This window comes from Thunnus thynnus, chromosome 12 (assembly GCF_963924715.1).
Source record: "Thunnus thynnus chromosome 12, fThuThy2.1, whole genome shotgun sequence".
In the NCBI taxonomy this organism is placed as follows: domain Eukaryota; kingdom Metazoa; phylum Chordata; class Actinopteri; order Scombriformes; family Scombridae; genus Thunnus; species Thunnus thynnus.
In genome coordinates, this window is record NC_089528.1 from 11056754 (window position 1) to 11082076 (window position 25323).

At 41.3% G+C, this 25323-nt stretch overlaps 1 protein-coding gene across 3 annotated transcripts; it reads left to right on the plus strand.

Annotated features, from left to right (window-relative positions):
* pkn2a (protein kinase N2a) lies at positions 1 to 25108 on the plus strand. Of its 3 annotated transcripts, none has more exons than XM_067605404.1 (23): positions 1 to 320; positions 7311 to 7475; positions 7943 to 8078; positions 12711 to 12865; positions 15865 to 15994; positions 16145 to 16290; positions 16469 to 16682; positions 17637 to 17822; positions 18017 to 18126; positions 18247 to 18390; positions 18680 to 18755; positions 18967 to 19123; positions 19419 to 19545; positions 20651 to 20787; positions 21132 to 21207; positions 21304 to 21395; positions 21529 to 21705; positions 21840 to 21902; positions 21991 to 22067; positions 22315 to 22457; positions 22629 to 22736; positions 22903 to 22983; positions 23076 to 25108. In XM_067605404.1, the coding sequence occupies exons 1-23, from the start codon at positions 300 to 302 to the stop codon at positions 23277 to 23279; spliced, it is 2925 nt and encodes a 974-aa protein (XP_067461505.1). In that variant the 5' UTR covers positions 1 to 299; the 3' UTR covers positions 23280 to 25108. The 3 variants fall into 3 exon arrangements, with proteins under 3 accessions (XP_067461505.1, XP_067461504.1, XP_067461506.1); XM_067605403.1 differs by lacking the exon at positions 1 to 320 and adding an exon at positions 4688 to 4969; XM_067605405.1 differs by lacking the exons at positions 1 to 320; positions 7311 to 7475; positions 7943 to 8078 and adding an exon at positions 8860 to 9846.
* Positions 25109 to 25323: the final 215 nt, after the last annotated feature.

The following is a 25323-nucleotide window of genomic DNA, read 5'->3' on the forward strand; positions in this document are numbered from 1 at the left end:
ACGCTTCCACTGTAACCACCGCCTCTTTCTCCAACTGCACTGGGACAGATTCATGCTTCAGCTTTTTTTATTTATGAGCACCAGTCCACCCTCTGGACCCCTCTAGGACGGCGCGGGAAGCGTAAAAGAAGCGTGAAGACGACATGGGAAGCCCCGTGTGCCCGAGATGACCGATGGTTTGGTCAAAATAACCCCGTCTTTTTGTCCGCAGAGAGGGAAACGTAAAACAAGGCTTGTTTTTGGAGTCCCACCTCCCCTCCTCACTCCCCGTAGGATTTGATTCAAAGGCGAAAACCAAGATGGCCGCCGATTCCGTGCAGGTAGGAAAAGTTGACAACTGTTGCGAAAAAGTGCGCAAACTTTCTCCAGAGGGTTCAATAAATAAGTGAGCAAACAGCTTTGTTTCATGGAAGTTTGGTCGCTGTGAGGCGATAATGTTGTATATAAGTGAATGGCCTTTACTAGATCCCAAAGGGTTGTCTGGGAATTATCCATGGATTGAGGCCTGGGAAACAATTATCCAAACTAACTTATCCTGAAGTATCCAAAGTTTCAAACCGGCGGTTTTGTGCGGAAGCAGCCGTGTTAATGAATGTAACAGCCGTTGTTGTAAAAAAATAAAACGTTTCTGTTGCTATAGTTCAACAGTTCAAGTCAAATAATGGTTGCTCAACGTTAACCTACAGGTCTGTAGCCTAACGTTAAGTTAACCTGTGTAACCGCTGGTTCCCTCCATGCATTCATGTAGCTGCCATCAGTATATTTTTTAATTTTAATATGATTATGAGGTGAATAAAGTGCGAAATGTTCCCATCTTTTGTAAGGAGCAAGTGCTCACCGGTTTGCTTGAATTTTTTTTCAAACAGACCAGTTGAACTTTATGTCACCAGTAATGTAACAGAGATGAGAAAAACTACATGTACTTTAAACCATGTAAATACACTTTTCTTTCATTTTGAGAAGGTAATTAATGTTAGAATAATCGTCCTGTCCTCCCAGTATTTTTGTGTGAACAGCTATGACTCACTGATTAATATGGTTTCACTTGAGTGACGTCAGACCTGAAATAAATCTTCCTAACCAAAAAAAAAAAAAAAAATCCAAGTGATGAAGCTTTCTCCTGAACTTACCTAAACACGGTACAAGTGCAATAGAGCACTGCTTTAGCATTACCCTCCAACCAACTAGTTTATAAGAAGATCACTCACAGTGTGTTAGTCATCTTTTTAGGGAGTATTGGGGGAAGTGGTCACAGCTGATAACAAATCTACCACCAGTGAGAAGTACGGGTTTAAATGTTTCCTATTTATATGATTCTCAGGGCTGCGGCAGACTGAAACTGAACACTGAGCCAACAGGTGGTGATGTCAGTGATACTGCAGCTGAACAAGTGTTAAATATAATTGTTTTTATCTTATTCACTGAATCAAAAAACAGCAAACTGATGACAAAGCTAGTTTAAGTTAAACCACCTGTTTCGTCTTGAATATAAGAACATAAATGGCCAAAGATGTTGTGTGCATTAATGTCACACACACACACACACAGCATTTATATTTATATATTATTTGAAATGATTGTCCCTAGATTGTCTGACTCTATATGTGTTGTTGACATCCATCTATTTAGACTGGAGGAGAATGAAAAGTTAAACTGAGCTGTCAGTTTCAGCTGACATACTCAAGTACATGACAGATGATAAATAACAAACAAGCCCATCCCTGTGTTGTATTCTTACATGTGATGGCAGTGGATTTTGTATATTTATATTAGAATATAAGAAATACTGAAAACATGCTAGGAGACATCTGCTAGTTCAGCCTGTGAGTTGTTATGTTTAGCTAGAATAGATCTAGCCTGCTAAACCTCAAAGATTCACTCCACATATTTTAAGATATATAAAATACTCTGCTTTCAGTAATAATTTGAATGTCTAATATGGTTTTTCTGCAAAAAAAGATAAGTCACCTAGTTTGAAATTCATAAAATGACATTTTCTCCTTCTCCCTCATTGAAAATTCAGACTCTATGAATATGCAAGTATTTTTCATTTCAAAAGTTTAACTGTTGAATACAAGATGTCTCTTACTTCACTGAAAAGGCCATTCTCAGCGTTTGTGCTCTGAAGGCTTCAGGTTTCCATATTTCACTTGTTAAGTTGCATACTGGACCAGGATTTGTTGTGATGTCACAAATCATGCTCATAGGCCCACCTGTCAAAGATTTAAGGTTACTCAGATTTAAGGTTAGCACAGAGAAACTTTCCACTTTCAGCAGATGAATGTGAAAACAGCCTTCTAGTGTCAAACTCTGCACATACATCATTCTGCGCAGTGAAGGTCAAACATTAAACTGTACAGAACAAGAAGCGAAACACATTTTTGGGTGGAGGGGGACTTTAACAGCTACCACCACAGTGGTTGATGAAGAGCCAGATCAGCTGAGCAGTGCAACAGGTGCTGCAGAGCAGTTTACCACTTGTTCCACTCTGTGACATTGCAGCGTCAGTTCTCTGGGCACAGAATAAACCTAACGTCCATCTGGCTCAGAAAATGACAATTAACAGTGACTTGAAGTGCAAGACATTACTTACAGTCTGATCTGGCATGGGGATATGTCTAGGGCTCTCGTGAAGGCTGCATTTGTAGGATCCACATTTATTAGCCTGCGTTGCTATTTCTGGTCGCAGCAGAGCACCAGGCTGTGGCCAACTCTCTGCAGCCAGCTGTGGGGTAAGACGGCCTAAGTGTCAGGTTGTAGGCAGAGATAGGCCTCGCGCAGAAATGGCAAGGGCTTGGCTTTTTAACTGTGTGAGCTTGGATAGTGGCCTCAACTTTTCCATTGTCCTATTGTCTGAATGGAGCTCTTGTTGTTGGACTTGGAGCTTTCAGGCTTAAAGAGCAACTTAACCTGCTTACACTTGAAGTTCAGACCTAATGTTTGCTTTTACCTCACAGTTTCCTTTCATGTCTGAGGCACTACAAGAGCTCTTTAACAAGTTCAGCATGTGTAGGTAACAGTTGCCTTACTTGTGTAAGAATATTATTAGTGGTTTATTTAAATATGGGTCCTAGATGGCAGTCTGCAGGTCAGTTATAGCTATAAATGTAGTTGTTTTTATTTTGTGATGATGAACAATCGCTATTTTATCATCACCACTATCTAATAAATTCATCAGCTCTTTTGTTTTTTTGTAATATTGAACATAACAAAGTGTAGCTAAAAGGTTTAATGTGCAGTCTTTCCAGTTTGAGTTTAGTTTAGTTTAGTTTAGTTTAGGCCGTGAACATTTTACAGAGCAGCTAGCAGAGCTGCACTGACACGAACCTTCATCCATCATAAACTGTGTGTATTGTGGTGTGAGTGGAAACAGTTGCTTACAATTCCTGCTTCACTCGTCTTTGAACCAAATAAGTCTTGAGTTACCGGTGTGGCGTCATTCCCGTGACTAGGTAACACATACAAGCAACATGAAATGATAAGAAATGCACAGGTAAAAGAGTAACTGGAGGAAGTATTGCAGTTACAGAGAAACAAGAGGTGAAACTAATCCTGCGATGGAGCGCCGGCTCTCTTTCTTTGGATGCAGTTTTTTTTGTTTGATCTCAAATTAAAACGCAGACCTTGCGGGCCTACTAGCTGATTTATTTCCACCTTATCTGATCGGCCTTTCGTGGATTTCCTTGCATTGTTGCGCTGTAAAACAGGCCCTTTTGGGTGTCCTCACGCTGTCCTCATACCACATTGGGCAAACACAGCTACAGTGCAAACATGCTTTGCAGGGCAATGAGCTGAAGAGGAGGACTGCTCCCCTCCTACCATTCTTCCACAGGAGTTGTGACCTCCATTTTACCTATGAGTCATCAAGGAGCCTCTGGACCAGGATATGTGCAAACTATAGTTTCCTCTGAAGTGAGCACCTATAGAGGAGAGGGAGGAATTTCACAAGGGCTGGCCAAGGGTATGACTGAGCCCATGGAAATCCCTTATCTTACCAAACATTTTTCCCCCCCAACATAAATCTGCTTGTCAGAAGTAGAGTAGATGATTTCAGGATTTCCCCCAGGTAACTGTTTAACTGTGTTCAGCCACCCAGGTTCTGAAGTAGCTTGTCTCATGATCAGATCAATTGAGTTAATAGATGATGGCCTAATAAAATAGTCACACTAAATATGACCGCTTCTGCTGAGTGAAATGAGATCTTTTTTTCTCCTTAAGGTTTCATGAAAGTACATTTATTTTTTATGATGTTAGGAGAAAGTCTAGCTATAAAGGACTGTGAGAAACCTTGGATTTTCTGTAAAACTGAAGCAGGAATAGAAGATAATATAACCTGCTTTTACAGTGACAAGCTTGCAGGGTTAATTCCTGATGAGCTCTTGTGTTTTTAAAAAGAGTTGTTTTCACCGGTGGAGTAAAAGCACCTTTAAACTTCACCATCATCTGTACTGAGACTTCAACAGGACTCTTAACTGTACTTCTTACAGTAGTCGGGGTGTGTAGTTTCAGTGCTTTGCCTCCTCTCCTCTACCACACAAGTCGTCTTCCATGGGGGGGAAAGGCCACAATGGACAGCCAGCGTTATGTTTTTAACTTGGGTTAATTTTAGACACAGTCCTCTCCCTGGAGTGAGATTAGGTCCCATTCTGGGCCGCTCTGACCTCACAGAGTGAGAAGCTAAGAGGGATTTGGCTGTCGCTGCTCAGACGGTTTATCTTCCCCCGTCGATGTCAACAGTCTGTGTGAGAAGGAGAGCACAAAATGCGAGAGAAAATCGGATACTCGCCGAGTGAATGAGTGTGGCCTCGGACGTCCCAGCCATCGTGTAGCCTAACCTTTGTGCCGGAGCATATCATTTTTCCTTCGTTGGGGTTGATGTAATGACTGTTTAGCTGGTCAGCAGAACATGCGAGGACTGGGTTGTTCAACTGATCTAGAGATGGAGTTGGATGAAACCGATGATGTTACGGTAAGGCAGAAAGATTAGTGAAAAGTAGAGGCTTTGTATTGTTGACTCGACCCATCTTTTTACCGTCCTCTCCTCAGGTTGTTGTAATTTTAACAGTAGATCATTAAATAGAATCTAATCGCATTAAGTCTAAATGTGGGTATCTGAGTGTTCGGTTTGACTAGTTTCTTTTGTATCAAAGTCATGTTGGGTTGAAAGCAGCAAGAAACAGATCTCGTGGTAGTCACAGTGTGGCGATGTGCTGTCTTTGACATCTCATTATGAACCTTGTTCCATGAATGGAATAAGTTAATTTACACACTTAAACTTGGCGCAGTTTCAGAGGCTTTCAGAGGGCAGCGAGTTCTAGTTTACATTTTATGTGTTTAGTAGCTTTTGTTATCTGGAATGACACACAAAATTTGATTTGAGTTTGTGTGCACATGCATATGACGATGTCGTTGTTGGGAGTGGTCTATAATTACTACTATAATTTTTTATATAGTTTCTTTTATACTTTTTATATGTATGTATGTTCTGTTTTTTAAATTGGGAACAACTTCACAACTTCCAACTATTTTATTTGTCTTTTTATTGCTATTATTACCTAATCAGAAAAAAGTAATTATTTGAAGTTGCTGAAGTCTAGCCAGGTAATTAGCCTAAGCTAGGGCCGCTTCAAATGCAAAGCGGAAAATTAGGATTTTAACAGCCAGGATGTGACAACAAATCAGCAAGAGTTTCCTCTAGTCATTACAACATTAATAATTAATTGATTATATTTTTCCTAAACATGAAGTATTCTCAGTTAAATATGCAGGGTGAGACATGGTGGTAAAAAGGGTTAATAACAATTTAACGATTAGGAATTATTTGGTTAAGACAAGTGTAGCACTTTGCTTCACATTTAATAGGCGTTGTAGATTGACTCCTACCTTTTTGAAATTTAGGTTCCTAGGAGAGAAGGGGAGAGTTCGCTCCGACGGGCACAAACCAAGTAGATTTAAAAATAAATATTATGTTTGTGCCTAAATTAAAACATGCTTTCACTGGGCGGTAAGTAATGTGATTAAATAAGCTCTTTTTCCTTTAGTAAATCATGTGCAAGGATTATAATAATTAGAATAAACCCATTCCTCATTTTTGCACTCTGTGGCTGACGCTCCTTAAAATACATATTCATCAGTTCCGAGGCGCTAAATGTTTGTAGCCTGGTGTCAACCTTCAGTTGCTCTCGCAAAATCAATCTGCGCACCGTTGATTAATCAGAACTGTTACTTTAACCTTGTGAGGCAGCTGAATTTGCGAAATCACATGGAAATCCATCTTGTCAGGCTTCAAGTTATTCGCTTGTGTGACCAATCAGCGTCCTATGAGGATTCTCTGGTGATCTCGCAAATCCAGCTGCCTCACAAGGTTAGACGGTTATAGACAGACGGTTCATCCAATCATCTGCCAAGTATTTTTTTGAAAGTGCCTGTCCTTTTCCAAACAGTTTCCAAGGACGACTTCTCAGGTGGTTCTGTGTAACAAACCATCTGGCACCTCAGAGTAGCCCAACTTACCTTTGAGCTTAGATTGATGAATTATGTAATGAAAGGAAATCGATTGATTATTCACAATCATCAGATAGTCACAGACGTATCTATGATCAACTAGTGGCATGTCACTACCGTATTCATGTTGACCTTTAAAGCCCGGAGCCATTCAGGAAGTGACTCCTAATCCCTCTTTAGTTGAGGTGACGGCTTTAAGGATGCAGGTCAATGGTGACTGACAGCAGCAGTGAAAACACGGCGTACAGAGATTTGCTCAAGTTCAAAACATTACACCCGGTTGAACTCAGAATAGTCAGGTTGAATGTCAGGTTTGGTCAGAAGATATTTTCAGTGTATTTCAGTCATTATAGCTGTAAATGCACTCGGAAGTTGTTATTGTTCACTAGATGATCAGGATCCAGTTTCCTCTGTCACTATAAGAAAAATTAGTGACTGCTGGGATGTTAATGATGTGTGTAGCTTCTCTTCTGTTATTGTTTCTTTACTGCTGTCATGAGCACTTGATGATAAAATGGAGATGCATGTGTTTTGTGAAGAAACGGCTTCAGCTGTTTTGAAGCACTGCTAGTTGGATGCATACAGTTTATATTAATAAGCCCTGATGCTTAAACACTACTCAGAAACGCCAGCGTGTGCAGTCTTATTTGTTGACTGAGTCACTGACCTATGCATGTCCTCTCCTCCTCTTACTCCGCTTTCCCATTTTCCTCCTCCTCCTCCTGCCTTGCTGACCCTCTCTAAATTACATTCCACTTCTTCCTCTTATCTCCTCTTTTTCCTCCTTCTCTCTTTTCCTCCCACAGGGGGATGCCAGGGGCCAGATGGTGGCAGAGCGATTGGGTCTGGGACACAACCTGGACCTGTCCGACACCATGGTCCAACAGAAGCTGGAAGAGATCAAGGAACAGATCCGCCGCGAGATCCGCAAGGAGCTGAAGATCAAAGAAGGTGCAGAGAACCTGCGCAAGGTAATATCACTGATTTTTATTTTACTGGTAGCAGGTTGTCAAAGCTTTTTCTTGAAGGGGTAGTCCAGCAATTTAGTATTGGGCTTCCATAAAGTTAGGTCGCTCAAAATAGACACTAAAGCACGGGTCTAGCTTCAAAATATATTTTCTACAATGCAGCCAACAACATCTTTTTATTATACCTTCCCAAATATCAATGTCTTTCAAACTCCATGCCACCAGTTTGTCTTTTTGGTTATGAATTCATTGTCTTCATTCCCAACCTGAGATAACTGTGATGAAGGGTGTTTTGTTTTTTTTTTCCATCCAAAGCCAGATACTATATAACACACCTGTTTTACAGGCTGAGTAGTGCTCCCCATGACAAGTAAAATCACTGGAATTCCTGCTAATTCTCCTAATTCTTCTGTAACGTTTTGTGATAAGATGAAAGTTTTCTCAAGCCTCCACTCCTCTCCTCTCCTCAGGTCACCACAGACAAGAAGAGCCTGGCTTATGTCGACAACATGCTGAAAAAATCCAACAAGAAGGTTGAGGAGCTTCACCAGGAGCTACAAGAGCTTAACGCCCACATTGTGGTCAAAGACCCTGAAGAACTGTTAGGTAACAACAGCAGTACAAGCTGTTGGCAAAGCTAACACTACACAATCCTTACACTGGCATAGTCACGCACTTTTAAACATCACTTCCATATGTCTTGTGCCTGAGCGTGGAGATGGAGGGTTAGAACTGAAACGAGTTGTTGATTAATCGATTAGTGGAATAATCGGCAACTAAAATATCAATACTGAAAAAAAAACCAAACAATTTATCAGACGTGAGGATTGACGGCATTTTGATGACTTAAACTGATAATTTTTAGGTTTTGAAGTGCTGGACATAACAAGCATTTTGATGGTATCAGCCTGATGGTATCAGTTTAAGTATGTGACGGCTTTACGGATGCAGGTCATGTTTGACTGACAGCAGAAAGAACATTGTGACGGGCGTTTTCTCATATTTTATATGTCAAACGATTAATCAATGATGGAACTAATTAGAAGCTCAAATACCTTCATTTTTTAAACTGATTTTTCATACAAAATAAGTGGTTTAATATTAGGAAATACAATATTTGTAGAGGGATGTGGTTTTGCATTGATGGGTTACATCTTATTGACTCAATTTCTTCCAGTATTTTACATATTTTTCATTTTGTAATCTAGGACAAAGGTCAGTTTCTCTATTTCACTGACAATGGCAGCCCAGTCTTCTTGGTTTAAGGGTCATGTGATGACTTTCTTGCTGACAGCCAAAAGTTTTCATCCTCTCTACCACAAGGTTATATATTTATTATATATATATATTATTATTTTCATTTTCTCTGTAGCAATCTCTTACATACTGGTTTATTGCATATGCAAATGTATCATTGAGTAAGTAACTTTGACAGTGTTGTGTTAGGACAACACCTATATCAACACACACACACACACACACACACACACACACACAGAGAGAGAGAGCATGTTCAGTCTTTGGAGGTGACTCACTCTCCAGAGGCTGACATTGTTGCATTCCACATTCCACCGACAGTTACAATGAGCTGTCGATTGTTCCCCTCCGAGGCTGCTGAAAGCCTGCTCCTGTCCGTTTGTCGACAACAATGGAATTTGGAAAGAGTTAACCACAACAGCGGTGTGCGTTCAGCGTGGTTTTTCGTTACAGTAGTCGCCTTATGGAGTAGTTGTTGCCCGGGTGAATTCAGGAAGAGAAGGAATGGTATTTGTCTGCCGGTTGCTATCACATCCCCCCGGTTCAGTTGACATTAGGAAGTAGATGAGGAGGGATGTGTGTGTAGGGGGGAGGGAAGGGAGGCTGTCTTGGTAAATGGTTATCTTAAGTGGGAACAAATTTAGCCTGACTCGGTGACCCTCCATCTGATGAACGAGGGCTTTCTTTTTAAGTGACGCGACGCCAGCGGAATGTCGCTGGCCGTCGCCAAATGATGGAGAGGAGTGAAGTGAGTACAGCTCAGCTCCGCAGTCATGAGACAGCTTCTTGAAATACGTTCAGGTCTCCAATCCGCAAGAGACGGCACTTGTTTCCTGAATTAGTAGGAAGGAGTTGCGCTGCCTCTGCGAGCAGCCAGAATGTGTTTTTGTTCCAGGAGAAGGTTGAGGGAGGCTCTGGTTATTCTCCACCGCTCAGCTGAAGCCAGAATTGGACCGACTTACTCTTGGGCGCTGACGCAGGGTCACCAGCCAGGTCCCGCTGTCACATATGATTTCATTCATAAAGAGACCTGCCCAAAGATCAGCAGTTTACTCCCCGAATACAAGTCCAGTCTGTTTTCCTTCCAGTCATCACATCTCGAGTGACAACAGTTCAGGTCAGTTTTAGGGCCAGTTCTCTCAATCATGATGTCATTGTTTATTGAGTATTGTCAGCGTGTTTCTCGTTGCTTTCTCATCAGATACACACACAGGGTCAATCTGAGGGAGGGTTCCCCTTGTCAGCTGTCCAGCAGTGACATCAGCCCTGCAGCTATTCAGTAGCTCAGTATCTTGTCCTCCAGCCCAGCGTGGGCTGAACCACGCTGAGAAGGAGGGGTCCTTGAATTCTTGGCTCGATGTGACCTCGACCAAACCCCTACACCCCCCCCCCCCTTCCCCCCCACACGCTCAGAGAGGAAAGCCCCGAGCGTAGACTGGATGACATATGCAGCACTTCTACATGTTTGTTTTGTACCTTCGTCATTTTCAGCTAATAAGTTTCACATCACGCTGACTTGTCAACGTGATCGTAAGATCATTAGAGCTGCAACCAGGAGTCGATAAATCGACTATCTCGATAATCAATTAATCATTTTGAGTTATTTTTCTAAGAAAAAAAATGCTGAAATTCTCCTGTTCCAGCTTCTTGAATGTGAATATTTTCTGGTTTCTTTAGTCTTCTATGATAATAAACTGAATATCTTTGGGTTGTGGACTGTTGGTCGGGACAACAAGACATTTTAGGTTTGCACCTTAAACTTTGGGAAACATTTTTGACTGTTTTCTGACATTTTTATAGACCAATTGACTGATTGATTAATTGAGAAAATAATTGACAGATTAATCATTGACGAAAATAATAATTAGTTGCAGCCCTGAAGATCATAACAAGGCAGACAAAACAGGGGGAGAGGGAGCTGTAAGACATTTAACAAAGATCCCTGTCCGAAATCGAGACAGGGGTGTTGTGGTTCTGTTACTGGGGCTCTGCGACTGATCTTAACGTAATCACTGTTTCTCTAAAGATTATGCAATATGAATTTTCTAAACTGTAAAGACAGTTTTGCCCCAAGCCCCTGTTATATTCTCACCTTGCTCCACAGGCTTTGTACAGATATGCTGTTTGGATGAAAACCTACAAGTGTCCACTCTGTCGTCACGTTTTTCCCGTCTAGCCCTGCCTCTCAGTGTGTGAGTGAGTGTGTGTGTATTTCTGTATGCAAGAGGGTTGCCCGGGGAAGGCTAACATCTTCCCCTCCTGCCCGTTAACAGAAACCTCCACAGCGATGCTCTCTGTTTATTAAGGGTCATTAGATGAATCATTTAGACGTTCAGTTCAAAGAATCACATGCTTCCTTTTACCCGTATCCCGCAGGTGTTCAAAGCAGTCATTAGACACTGTTTTGGTGAAACATTTGGAGTGAATGAATCACAGACTCGCCTGCTGGTTATTGTTATGCGTGTTTGGCAGCGTCTCCTCAAATGACTGATTTTCCTCATTGATGTTATTGTAGGTACTGTCAGTTTTGCTCACTTAGATGGACGCAAGACACCTTAAGCAAAATCTTTTTTTTTTTTTACAAATATTTGTCAGGTTATGTGACTGTTTTTTTTGGTTACAGGACTTCTAAAAGGCTAAAAGAATAGAATTTAGCTAAAAGACTTTCACTTCTATGTTTAATGAGCTGATATTTATGTTGACATGGTATCTCTTTCTTACTCTACTCTTTGGGTCCCTTTTCTGAAAGTTCCACTATGACAACATACTCTGAAACTGAACATGCAAGTCAAGTCAGGAGAAGTCAGGCAGGTTTTTTGCCCACCTCACGTGTGTGTGTGTGTGTGTGTGTGTGTGTGTGTGTGTGTGTGTGTGTGTGTGTGTGTGTGTGTGTGTGTGTGAGAATGTTTTCCTCTGTGCTGCACTGATCAGTCTGGGGAGGGGTTTTCTCAGCACCTTTTCGAGTTCAGACATGAAAAAAAAACAGAAAACAAAGCAGTGAGCTCATCTCCCAGAACTGCAGTCCAGCTCAGTGGATAGAAGACACTTGTTTTCGTTTTCACTTTTGTGTGTGCATAGTGTGTGTGCGAATGCATGACAGACCAGGGAACAGTAGCGCTAATGTATGTTCTCTCATTTTCATGTAGAATCTGAACAAAACAAAAAACCAAACAGTATGAAATGGACATTGTTGTGGATTTATCAAGTGTTAACTCCACATTTGCATATACAGTAATGTCACTGTAGTATTGGTGGTTGTGTGCAAGTTCACACTTGTGTTTTTGTTTCTTTTCAAGTGCTCAGAATAGAGATGGCTGCAGGGTTTCCCTCTGCTGTTAGAGTTGCAACAGATTTCAGGACCAATCAGTCGACAGAGAATTTCCTTGAAGTAGCAGTAATTGTGTTTGTTTCACAGCTGTTTATCAAAGCATCAAACCAAGTAATTCTCCGTCGACACTGAGAGATTTGTGTGATCTTCCCCTTTGCAATCATGTTTCTTTTGTCTGCATAATGGAGAAAAAAAATCAAGAAGACACGTCTGATCGCTGTTTGAAATAATTGAAAGTCTCACTCTTCTAACATCTATTGATCTGCAAATTCTGATCCACATCTTAATGTTGCTGACTTGTGTAATTCATCTTGTCTTGAGAGAGTGATTCAAATGGAGTCTTGTGTTAACAAACCTCATCAGATTATAAACAGAAGACCTTTTTGGATACATCATCTGAAGTTGCTACCTGACGTGTTTTTGTAAGCAATGTTATTGGTCATAATACTGAGCTGCAGGACTGTTTAGCTAACTTCAAAAAGCTGGCAGCCAAAAATAGCCCAAGCATGCTGAGTTGCTATTTGCAGTCAGTATATATTTGTGACAAACTCCTGCAGCATATACAGCGTCAAATATCAGTGGTTGTTTCCAAAGAGCCATAAGGTGCTGACTTCTACTCCTTTTTTTGTGTGTGTGTGTGTGTCTTTACCCAGAATGCCCTCTGACCCCAGACACCCCGAACAGCGAGGCCAGAATGTGCACCAGCAGCAGCCGCCTGGCCGCCCTGAAAAGACAGAACGACATCGAGCTCAAGGTCAAACAGGGCGCCGAGAACATGATTCAGATGTACTCCAACGGGCCCTCCAAGGTAGGATTCAACGGGAGAGGAGGGGGGTTCAGCTCAAACCTGAATGTCAGACTGCAATGTGTGTAAAATCTATCATATCTGATAGAAATTATGGCCAAAACTACAAAAATAAGTCAGTTGTACACAATTACACACAAAAACACAACTGGTTTCATACAACCTGGATCTTATTTTTGTAGTTTAAGCATCCTTCATATTCTTAATAATAACATTGTACTCACTTGGTAGATCTGGTTTAGATCTGGCAACGTGGTTATATCACCAAAAACTTTCAAATAGGGCAAAAAAAACATGAGCAGTCAGGTGATCATACAGATTGTAAACAAACTTTCATGTCAACCAAACTTGTTTGGAGGAGGAAATGAGGGTGAACAGTAAAATGATTACCCAAAATAGCCTTCGATGTACAAACAGTCTTTATGGTCACAGTTTACATACCAACTTCCTGGTTCACCTTTGACCTATTGTACTTGCCATAGTTGTATGCAAACAGAGTTTTCCTGTGCAGTGAGGGGATTATTACCACATTAAAATTTGCTTACTTTCAACTTTACTTCCCAATAAAATGTTTTGAATCAACCCATAAAAATAAAGCCATGTACATTTGCAAATTTAATTCGTCTGCTTGTCGAGACCAGTTCAACCAGAAAGTGATCCCCACACCCTTTTTATGTGAAGAATTTTAAGAGGCCTAAAGAGGTGAAAAGACCCAATTTTCACACAAAAAAAAATCAAAGATTAGAGGAAAGTCTGACAAAACATTTTTTTGTTTGTTTTGTCTTTTCTGTCCTGTTAATCATCTTGTGACCCCTCAGATTTATCTTATCTCATCTTGACCTATTGGACCACGTTATAGCAACATTGTCATGTTTCCAGTTCTCAGCTGTTACTTTAGTGTCCAAAGTTAACATATCTGATAGAAATTACGGCCAAATCTATGAAAATAAATCAGTAAAATTAAGATTGCTTCCTCACAGCACTCTCTGTGGCTGGATTTATTTCATTTGCTACTACTGTTGGAAATCTGTCTTTCTTCATCATGTAAATCTTGCTTCATCATTAAAAAAAGGCTCGCCGCTGTATGTTGTCCTTTTCCAAAACATCACTCAGAACAAATACAAAGACCTCAGGAAGGAGGTATAACTTATATCACAGGTTGTTAGAGATCTAGACTCAGAACCATCAGTGTTGTTAGAAAGGTACCGTGAGCGTAATCGCATGAAAGCTGGAGCGAGAAGGCTCGTTCCCAGTTTGAAAACCAGCTTCCACCCTGCAGATGGTAGAATGATACATGGCGGGTTTGCTTTTACAGCTTCACCGTAGGGGAGGAGGAAACATGAGAAGGCGCTGACATATACAGTGTGTCATATGCACTGCTGTTTGTTCACAAAGCTCTTACGGTCGTTGTGGCCCCTCTAATGCTCAGAGTAAGAAAAACTGTAATTTAGCTGGGAGGTGTGTGTGTGTGTGTGTGTGTGTGTGTGTGTGTGTGTGTGTAAGTCACCAGGACTAATAACAACAGCTGGAGCACTGAGAGCCTCTCATGCTCGTCTTGGCTCTCGTGTCAGCCGGCTATTGAGGACACTTTTTAGTGGACGGTTTAGTGTAGTGTAGGATTTCAGTGGTGCCAACTGCTCTGCCAGTGATATAATTCTGCCCTTCATGATATGCTCCTGTGGATATGTTATTTAATGTAGCTTGGATCGGTTTAAATTTTTCACGCCTTGAAAAGTAATAGTTCCACACTTTGAGAAATACGCTTATTAGCTTTCTTGCTGAGAGTTAGATGAGAAGGTTGATGCCACTGTCATGTTTGTCCAGTTAATGTGAAGCTACAGCTAGCAGCTGGTTAGCTTCGCTTAGCAGAAATGTTGGGAACAGGCAGAAACAGCTGGCCTGGCTCTGTCCAAAGATAACCAGAATCTGCCTCCAAATACCTCCAGATAATAAACATCTTATACCTTTCAGGTCTCTTTGTCTAATCCCAAAGTAGGCCTTGAATTTTAACCAACACACTAGAGCTGCAACTATCAAATACTTTTTTTATTGACATATTGGTTACTTAATACTTTGTTTAAATTAATAATTTACTCTAAATGTCAGAAAATAGTAAAACATTCCCACCATAATTTAGCCAAAGGTGAGATCTTCTTGCTCTTGTTCTGTTAAACCAACAGATCAAAACCCAAAGATGTTAAATTTGCATTTTATGAGCTGGAACAGCCAAATTTTAGAGGCTTTTTTGCTTGAAAAATGACAATCTGCAACTATTTTGATTAATCTGTCGTCAAAATAGTTGATTCAACTTACCAAGACACTAACGGTGTTTATCTATAAAATCTAAAAATTATAATAATAAAATATATAATGTAAATGAAACATTAGTGGCTTCAGGCAGTGGCACAGATGTAGGTGTTTGTACTGCAGTGCAGTAAAGGGGACTAAACACTGCCCCCCCCCACCTCTCCCACCTCTCCCTCTGTGTCTGACCAGGGGAGGTCACAGTGTTTTGTAAGCGACCTCTCACAGACAGACAGACAGACAGGAGCACCTTCCAGTTGGAAATAGTCCTGTCGTGATGTCAGAGAGGAAATGCCTGTTGGACAGAGGTCTTTCCTGCGCGCGCCGCTATCAACAACAAGCAGGATTTAAACTTCAGAGGAATTCTGGGTGGAGTTTGCTTGAGCGGGTCAGCAATTACAGCACACAATGAGATTCTACTTTTTGGTGAATAAGATTTTCCATGTGGTCACTCATGCTTTGGCTCCAAGTAAGGGCATGCACTGGCGTCCTGGCTGTTTTGTGTTGCGTGCTCACAACAACAAAACACAATGAGTGACGAAGGATGGCGTGCGTTGTCGGCCTTCCATCCAGAGTTATTCCACTCAAGAAGACAAAACATTATTAAAAACCTTTTGATACAATCATTCATATTAAAGTGTGTTGATATAGCGATAAGCTTCTGCCTACAGACTGTGATTGTTTTGTTTCACTCACAGGATCGTAAGTTGCTAGCGACAGCCCAGCAGATGCTTCAGGACAGCAAGACGAAGATCGAGTTCATCAGGATGCAGATCCTCAAGGCCAGCCAGGCCAGCGAGCTGAGCTTCGAGAGCAATGAAGTGATGGGTGAGCCTTCGCTTGCATTTAATGATCCATTTAGAATTAATTCAGCGGAGAAATCACAAACAGAAAGACAAATACAAAATCACCTGTCCACACAAAGTCTTGTAAACAATTTTGTTGCTTAAGAGTCATGTTCCTTCCTTTGTCCTCCAGACAAACCCATCATCAGCCCGTTGGACCTGCGGGTGGAGGAGCTGTGTCACCACGCCAGGATAGAGTCCGCCGTGGCCGAGGGAGCCAAGAACGTCATGAAACTCCTGGGCACAGGAAAAGTCACAGAAAAGAGAGCACATTCAGAGGTTTGTGTTAGCATACGTGTCCATGTAAAAAGTCACATCCACCAATCAATTTTGAAACAAAAAGGAACAAGATTCTTGTTGACTTTAAAATAAAAATGATCCGTACCCTGCTGCTGTGACCATTGACCATGTCATTGATGCCGTCCTTCTCCCACTCGTTTCCCCTCCCTCTCTCCAGGCCCAGGCTCGTTTTAACGAGTCCAGCCAAAAGCTCGACCTCCTGCGATATTCCTTGGAGCAACGCCTCAACGAGTTGCCTAAAAACCACCCTCGCAGCAGCAGCATCGTGGAAGAGCTGTCACTCCTGTCCACGCCAGTCCTCAGCCCAAGATCCAGCATCATTTCCACACAGAACCAGTACAGCACCGTGACCAAGCCCGCTGCACTCACAGGTGACTATACAGAGGACATGACGACATTATCTATCATCTGTATTATTTTGCCTTTTATATGCCAGCCCCATTCCTGTTCTTAACCACCAACCAATAATCTGTGACCATTTCATCACCTACCTTGTGTTTCCTACATGCACTATTCAAATTGTGTTTCATTACACATCGTGCAATTTTATAAAGATACAGGTTGCTTCTTACTACTACTTTTTCTGTTATCAAATCTAGATATAATATTGTACTGTTCTTTGGGATCTCATAATCTAAAATGTCTCTTAAGGTTAAATTCCCGCAAAGTCACACAATCTCCAACATGATTATGAATTTGTTCATTCTTATGTGAGGCATAATGAAAAGAACTAATTAAATACTTCTAACCACATTCCTCCCATCTCCTAGAATTTGAAGATGTGTTGTTACATGCACACAGAATGCCGTTCCTCCTCTGATATTTCTACATTTAGTTCCCCTTTTACTTTATTGAGAGCAATTCAGATCCTTTTCAAGCCAAAAAACATGATCAACTGAGCTACACGTACTACCTGCTGAGCTGCTTTTCCCTCCTCTTGGAAGGAAGTTTAATGAGTTAAGCAAAAGCAGAAAAATCCATATTTTCAAGGGTTTATTGTGCTCTTTAAAAACTGTCCCTTCTTGTTGTTCTTTAAACAACATTGTTGGCAAATAGATGACACTGACGTTCAGTTGTCAATAGATGTCATTCATTGTTACCATGGAAACACACTAAAATAGCCTGCAGGTAGGGTGGCAAATGTTTTAGGTGTAAAATTAATCAGTCTTTATATTTGTACAGCCTGAATTATACTAGTCTAAAACTGGCCACACTCAATAATAAACATGATAAGGTTTAGTATATTATGTATGGAATGGAATAACTGAACTGAATAACTGGAAAGCAGACAGATTGTGTGATAATTTGTCCTTCCTCACCACCAGGCACGTTAGACGTCAGGCTCATGGGCTGTCAGGACCTTCTGGAAAATGTCCCAGGTCGTTCCAAAGCTGCATCTGTCCCGCTGCCCGGCTGGAGCCCGAGCGAGATACGCTCATCCTTCATTAGCAGAGCAAACCGAAACCGCAGTGTGAGCTCACGCAACGTGACAAAGAGTGAAGAGCTCTCCAGTGAGTAGATCTGACCCTGGACATTCTCTGAAAAGAGCAACTATTGATAAAGTGACTGAAAAAATAATTATCTGACTACATTAAGTGTCACTAACGTTATCAGTAAATAGTCTGTGTAACACACTGAATGACAGTCACAATTAGGACATTGTTAATACACCAGTGCTTAACAAATGGAGTGTGTGTATCCTCAGATGAGATCAGTGCAGTTTTGAAGCTGGACAACACAGTAGTCGGCCAGACGAGCTGGAGGCCCGTCAGCAACCAGGCCTGGGACCAGAAGTTTACATTGGAGCTGGACCGGGTAACTAACACACACACACACATTCTGACCTTGGCCTACATCGATGCTGTTGACTCAGTGTTTTGTTTAGTTAACACAGTTTGTTTCACATCTCCTTGTTGTGGTTTGTGTGTGCTGTAGTCTCGTGAGCTAGAGATCTCAGTGTACTGGCGTGACTGGCGTTCGCTCTGCGCGGTCAAGTTCCTGCGGTTGGAGGACTTCCTGGACAACCAGCGCCACGGGATGTGTCTGTACCTTGAACCACAGGGGATGCTGTTTGCTGAGGTGTGCACATGTTCACTTGTTCACACTCAGACTATTATCAACCTTCACTGGTGACAAATGACACATGGTAGTCTGTATTAGTCGAACAATCTCTTCTGACTATTCTTTACTCTCAGCTGCATAATGTTCATGTTGTTGTCTTGTTTCAGTATATCTTACAACGTTCAGAGACATTGCCACCGTATAAAGTGTGTGTGCACATATACACGTTGAAGTAGATCTCTCTCATAGTTGAACTGGCTGTTTTCTCCATTGTTTAATCTTGTTTTGTTTTTTTTCTCTTGATCAGGTAACATTTTTCAATCCTGTCATTGAGAGACGACCAAAGTTGCAAAGACAAAAGAAGATTTTCTCAAAGCAGCAAGGTGCGTCAGGAATCATAGAAACTTATATTTGTTATAACGGTGTATTTAGTAATGTTACCCTCAAATCAGTTTCTACAGGCTAAGGGAAAGGAGATATGACTTTGTATTAAATTATATGTGTTCCTTGCTCACTGTGCTTCACAAACGTCACCTCATTTCTGCTCTTTCTTTCCTCTACCCTTCTTGTGTCTCTTTGCTTCTTCTCCATCAGGTAAGACCTTCCTGCGAGCCCCTCAGATGAACATCAACATCGCCACGTGGGGCCGCCTGGTGAGAAGAGCCATACCGACCGTCAGCACTAACTCCTTCAGTCCGCAGGCAGCTGAGACTGGACCCAGCAGCCTGCCTGGTTCCCCCACACCCAGCAGGTACTCAAACACACTCGTACTGTACTTATATGTATATTCAAAAGTAATTAATATGCACTAAAGTTATGACCAAAAATATTCATGATGTTGAATAAAAGTGAGACACTGATGACAGTGTTTGTAGGTGTCTCCTCTGTAAACCTGCATCAGTAGGAGCAACTGTTGTGGTGTGAAGAGCAAACATACTTGTGTTAATAGATAAAATATAAAAACACACAATACATGACTTAGTTTTGCAGTCTCAGTGTCTGGATCACTGATATCATCACTAAGCCGTACTCTTGTCCATGCACAGTGACCCGCTGGTGACCAAGCTGGACTTTGACAAAGAGCCCACCCCAGGACCCAAGCACTACCCAGCACCCGACGACATCCGGGAGCCACTGGTGCAGCATAAGATGCCTGACAAGGAGGAAGTACAGGTAAAGTGTTCCAGGAATCACAGGTATTGTCGATAAGTCAGCAATGAACTGATGTAATCACAGCTGGAAGACAAACACAGCAGCGGCTCAGGGGTTTGAGTCTGGTTCATGAAGATGGGTGCCATGCTCTCAGTTTAAAACAAGGAACCATTAAAGATTAAAGATTCAAGAAGGTTAATTGCAGCATCAACGGTCAGATCCCCCAATAAACTCAGTTCATGTCAGGGGGAGAAAACTCTCCCAATAAAATGCTTTGCTAGCCATGCTTTAAAGTACTATCATACATGTATTGACAAATGTGCTTCTCATTATGTCTTCAACTTAAGAAGCTCTCCATTGAGCAATAGTCACATGATTTATTTGACTAAACTATAGTTTTATATGTAGTTGATTTACTTTGAAAATGCATCCAATAATGTGTTTGTGCAGCTGAATCCAGTCACACAGCTCTTATCATAGTTATTATCAATGACTAAAGCATATTTGTGAATATTACTAAGACACAACAGATGTAACTATAATCTTCCAGGAGAAAAATAATGACTGAATGATGAATAAAAGCTCGTCCTTTGTAATTTTTAGTTTTTATGCCTCTGCACCAGCAACAGCTGTGACTGGAGGCATCATGTTTTCGGGTTTTCTGTCCATCTGTGCCATTCTTGTGAAGACGATATCTCAGGAACGCCTTGAGGGAATTTCTTCTAATTTGGCACAAACGCCCATTTGGACTCCAGGATGAACTGATTAGATTTTGGTGGTCAAAGGTCACTGTGACCTCACAAAATTCATTTTTGGCCATAAATTAAGAATTCATACACTAATTATGACAAAGTTTCACTAATGTCTAATAGGATAAAATGATGAAGTGGTGACATTTTATATCCAAAGGGTCAAAGGTCAGCCTGACTGTGACATCGTAATGTTCTGCAAAAACACTTTTCTGGCCATTATTCAACACCATAACTCAGGAACAGAAGGGCAGATTGTGATCATATTTCACATTTGGTCAGATAGTGAATTGGTGACACCAATCTTGGGTTGTCGGTACTTTTAGTTTCACATTTACTCACTCTCTGTCCTCCTGCTCTGCTTTGTCTCTCTGCAGGATGCTCTGGCCTCATTTGACTTCCTGAACAAGAGAAACAGCATAGCAGTGAAGGCGGACCTGGACGGAGTGGTGGAGCAGGAGATCCAGCATCCAGACCTGGAGCTCACTGCCATCCAGAAAGACGCAGATATAAGGTAAGAGTGAAGGGCCGGGGATCAATCTGCTGCTTCAGAACTGATGCTTGTCATGTTTTTATTACTTTAAATGTATAATTAAAAGTTTAAAGAAGATGTTTTTGTTGTTAGAGTTCTCGTCATGTGTTAAAGTCTGTTCAGTGCTAAGCTCTGACATGCAGGTATTCAGTGGGACTGTTGTTTAGGTGGATACGTGGGTGTAAACAGTGCCCCCTGGCGTTGAATCATCATGCTTTGAGTTTAACTGTCATGTTGCAGAAATGTTTCCTCATTCACACCAACAGCTTTATGCTGGCACACACTACTTATAACAGATGCTAATTCAAACACTTCTCCATTTCCAGGGAAGAAGAGCAGTTCCACTTCAGTCTCCAAGACTTCAAATGTGTGGCAGTCCTTGGACGCGGCCACTTTGGAAAAGTACGTTTCATTTGATCATCCAACACGACAACGCAGGCATACGAGTTAAAATCAGTTTCTCTGAAGCTTCTCTTTCCTCTGCTTCTCCTCCTGCAGGTGTTGTTAGCAGAATATAAAAGCACAGGAGAGATGTTCGCCATCAAAGCTCTGAAGAAAGGAGACATTGTGGCTCGTGATGAGGTGGACAGGTAAAAGTTTGAAAGATGGAAAGATTTGTTTTTGTTGTAGAGGAATGGTTAATTGTTCATGCGGCATTATTTTTCTCGGACTATGAGTACAAATTGTGACCCACGCACTCTCTCTCTCTCTCTGTCTTTCCAGTCTGATGTGTGAGAAGAGGATTTTTGAAACGGTCAACAGCGTTCGCCACCCGTTCCTGGTCAACCTGTTTGCGTGTTTCCAGACGCAGGAGCACGTTTGTTTCGTCATGGAGTACGCAGCAGGAGGCGACCTGATGATGCACATTCATGCTGATGTTTTCTCTGAGCCCAGGGCCGTGTGAGTGATCACAGCTTTAATTTTATTTTTTTCATATCGTAGTATAAGTTAAAGTAAAGCTCACACTCTGATTGTCTTCGTATTTGTCAGTAAAGTTCACGTCATCTAATCTAATCTGTTTTGTGTCCTTGAAGGTTTTATGCGGCCTGCGTCGTATTGGGATTACAATTCTTACATGACCATAAGATTGTGTACAGGTGAGCGCTTTGACATTCAGTTCCACTCCCACGTCTGTTTAGGAGACTCAAGTTTTGAAAACTAATTGTATTTTTCTGCCATTTGCAGGGATTTGAAGCTGGATAACCTGCTCCTTGATACAGAGGGCTACGTGAAGATCGCTGACTTTGGGCTTTGCAAAGAAGGTAAAATGGGAAACAACATTTTACTGAAGGCTTTATATTTCACTATTTAAAGAAAAGTTTGACATTTTGGGATTTCTCTTCATTCTGAATGTATTTTACTATGAAACTATTCAGAAAATATATTTTTTCCAACATGTCAGTCACAGTTCATGTACAGTATTTGCTTAAACAAGCATTAAAAGAGACAGTGAATGTGTTTGAAGTAGCGTTGACCTTTTTCATTAAACATCCTCTGTGTTGTTTTCAGGAATGGGTTTCAGGGACCGCACCAGTACGTTCTGTGGCACACCTGAGTTTTTAGCTCCTGAGGTTTTGACTGAAACGTCGTACACCCGCGCTGTGGACTGGTGGGGGCTGGGCGTCCTCATCTTTGAGATGCTGGTTGGGGAGGTGAGCACGTGTTTCATTAAGATATTTGATATCACAAAACATTCATCAACAGTACATCACTGCATATTGTCGCAGCATTTGATTCACACCGATGCTCTGACATAACAGTGAGTCATATTCAGTTGCATTTGTCTTGTCTTCATCTTTTTCATCTTGGCACGTCTGTTTCAGTCCCCCTTCCCCGGTGACGATGAGGAGGAGGTGTTCGACAGCATCGTCAACGATGAAGTCCGCTACCCACGGTTCCTCTCGACCGAGGCCATCTCCATCATGAGGAGGGTGCGTTGAGCGAAGGGATAGGATAGTCGTACATGTTTTCATTTGATAGTTACATACATGAATTGTGCCAAAAGTGCAAACTCTGCTTATATTTTCCACTAACGTATCCTCAGTATACGCAGACCGAGTGGATTTACTGTATTTTATTGTCCTTCCTTGTTCTCAGCTGTTGAGGAGAAGCCCAGAACGACGTCTGGGGGCAGGAGAAAGGGATGCAGAGGAGGTTAAGAAACATCTATTCTTCAGGGTAAGTTAAAGAAAAGAGAATTTGCTCTGATAATTATTTTTTTGTAAAAAAAATTGAGACTAATACGACACTCTCTGTCCGGCTCCTGGCAGAACATGGATTGGAACGGACTGCTGGCGAAGAAGGTCAAGCCGCCGTTCGTGCCGACAATCCAGGGCGCCAACGACGTCAGCAACTTCGACGATGAATTTACCTCAGAGGCGCCCATCTTAACCCCACCGAGGGAACCCCGAATGCTGAACTTGGAGGAGCAGAGCATGTTCTCTGACTTTGATTACATTGCTGACTGGTGTTAGCTCACCTGACTTCCCCTCTACACACACACACACTCACACACTCACACACACACATACTCACACACACTCACACTCACACACACACACACACTGTGAACCAACAAGAACAGCAATGACTGTAGCTCACATCTGTTTTTCCTCTTCCCTGCCCAAAATGTTGAGGGGGAGCAGCGAAACGTGGCTCCCCAGGCCTTCGGGCAAAACTCTGTGCCATTGAGAAGAAAGTCCAGAAGCCTCCTGAGGACCCCTGCGTCTTTTTTTTTTTTTTTTTTTAAATCAACATGAAGAACTTTTTTTAACAAAAAGAAAACAAATGAAACTCTGTTGTTGGAGAAACTGAGTGAAGGAGGAGGGATGCACACGTCGTGTTCGTTGTCTGACCACTGAGAATGTTTTTCATATGAACTCCGAGAAGACGGCAACATCACAATCATTTTATTCAGTGTCACTGTCTTCCTTTTTTTTTTTTTTTTTTTTCTTTGATCTGTACAGATTATATTCAGTCGTATATTTTATTGTCGTGTTTTTTTTCTTTCTTTCTTTGCAAAGCCCTCGCCATAGCTTTAGGACTTTTATCTCACTGTTAAAGTTTGACATTTCTGCCATGATCATGTCTGAAACTGGTGTTCAGTGAAATTTGAAGTGCTTAAAGCATCGTCACTGAACGGTCAACTACAACAAACATCTTGACTACTACTGCTGCTTCTTGACTTGAAACCCAAGTTAGAGTCTTCACACTACATTTCCCTTTGTGTAGGGGCCCAGTCTATGTCTACAACCCAGTTTAACACTTTACGCACCCGAAGCTTGTATGTCAGCATACAAGATACATGATATTACTCTTTAGTATAAAACAGCTCCATCCAGTGTTACCAGCTACTTACTGTTAAATGAATTAATATTCACAGACCATCACTTCAGTCTATTTTAATCCATGTTTGGAATTGAGTTGATAATTAAAAATGTGTTTAGGCCACATTAAATAATGCAAATATAAATATTTTTTTCTTTCAGACGCTCTCTAGTGGTTCTGCAGCTTGAACTTCAGCTGAACTCAGACTCTGACCAGTGAAGTCAAACTTTGTGCTTCCAGTATGAAATTAATTCATCAGAGCTGAGTTCAGTTGGATTTCAATTCTGTATTCTGGTTTGTTTTTTTTTTTATTCACCTGACAGCATTTTTCTCATTACCTCAGTGAAAGTGAAAACGCTAAAGTGACTCGCACAGTTACAGCTACCGAAACCAAATTCATCCTGTCCCTCTAGAAGCCGCAGACAAAAAGCTCATGATTATTAAAAAAGGAAAAGGAACAAAAGAATCAAATCTGAACGATGGTCTGACAGTGAATCCAGTGATTAAGCAAGAATCCACAAGACAAGTGCTGAGTTATTTGGGAACACTAAACATTCAACTCAGTTACTTCAGGTCTTCCCTCTACCAGCTGATGACTTTCTGTCAATTTGCATGTTCTATAGAAATTGACTCAAATGTTTGCAGAGCTGTTGATATGAATCACTACAGGGGAGGGCAGGGTATATTATATATACATACTGTATGTACACAAGCTGAAAGCACTAATTTTATCAATAGTTTTTAATTATCTACGTTTCTTAATGATGAAAATAGATTGTACAAAGTTTTTTTTTTTTTTTTTTTTTATTCCTTGCTTGTGCATGTTGTTGCCAGAACAGACAAGAACTTTACGGATGGTACACCAACTCTCAAGTCACAACTGTCGCTCTTCATCCCGGTGTAAAAAACAGAAAAGGCATTTTTGCAGTCGTTTGTTACCTATCATGAATGCACAAATTAAACATTTGTAATAGTGGCATTGTTTTTTATTTGTACACATCCATCTGGGTTACTGTTTCTTTTGTATTCACTGTTTGAATTTCAGTGAAACTACGACTGACGTTCGACTGTTTTCTTCTATTTGAAGACGTTCAATCTAGAAAAAACTTGAGTAAAACAGGTTTTATGTAAACAAACGTTTAATGTTTTTCAAACCATGAGCTGATTACCATGCTTTAATGAAAATCTTTT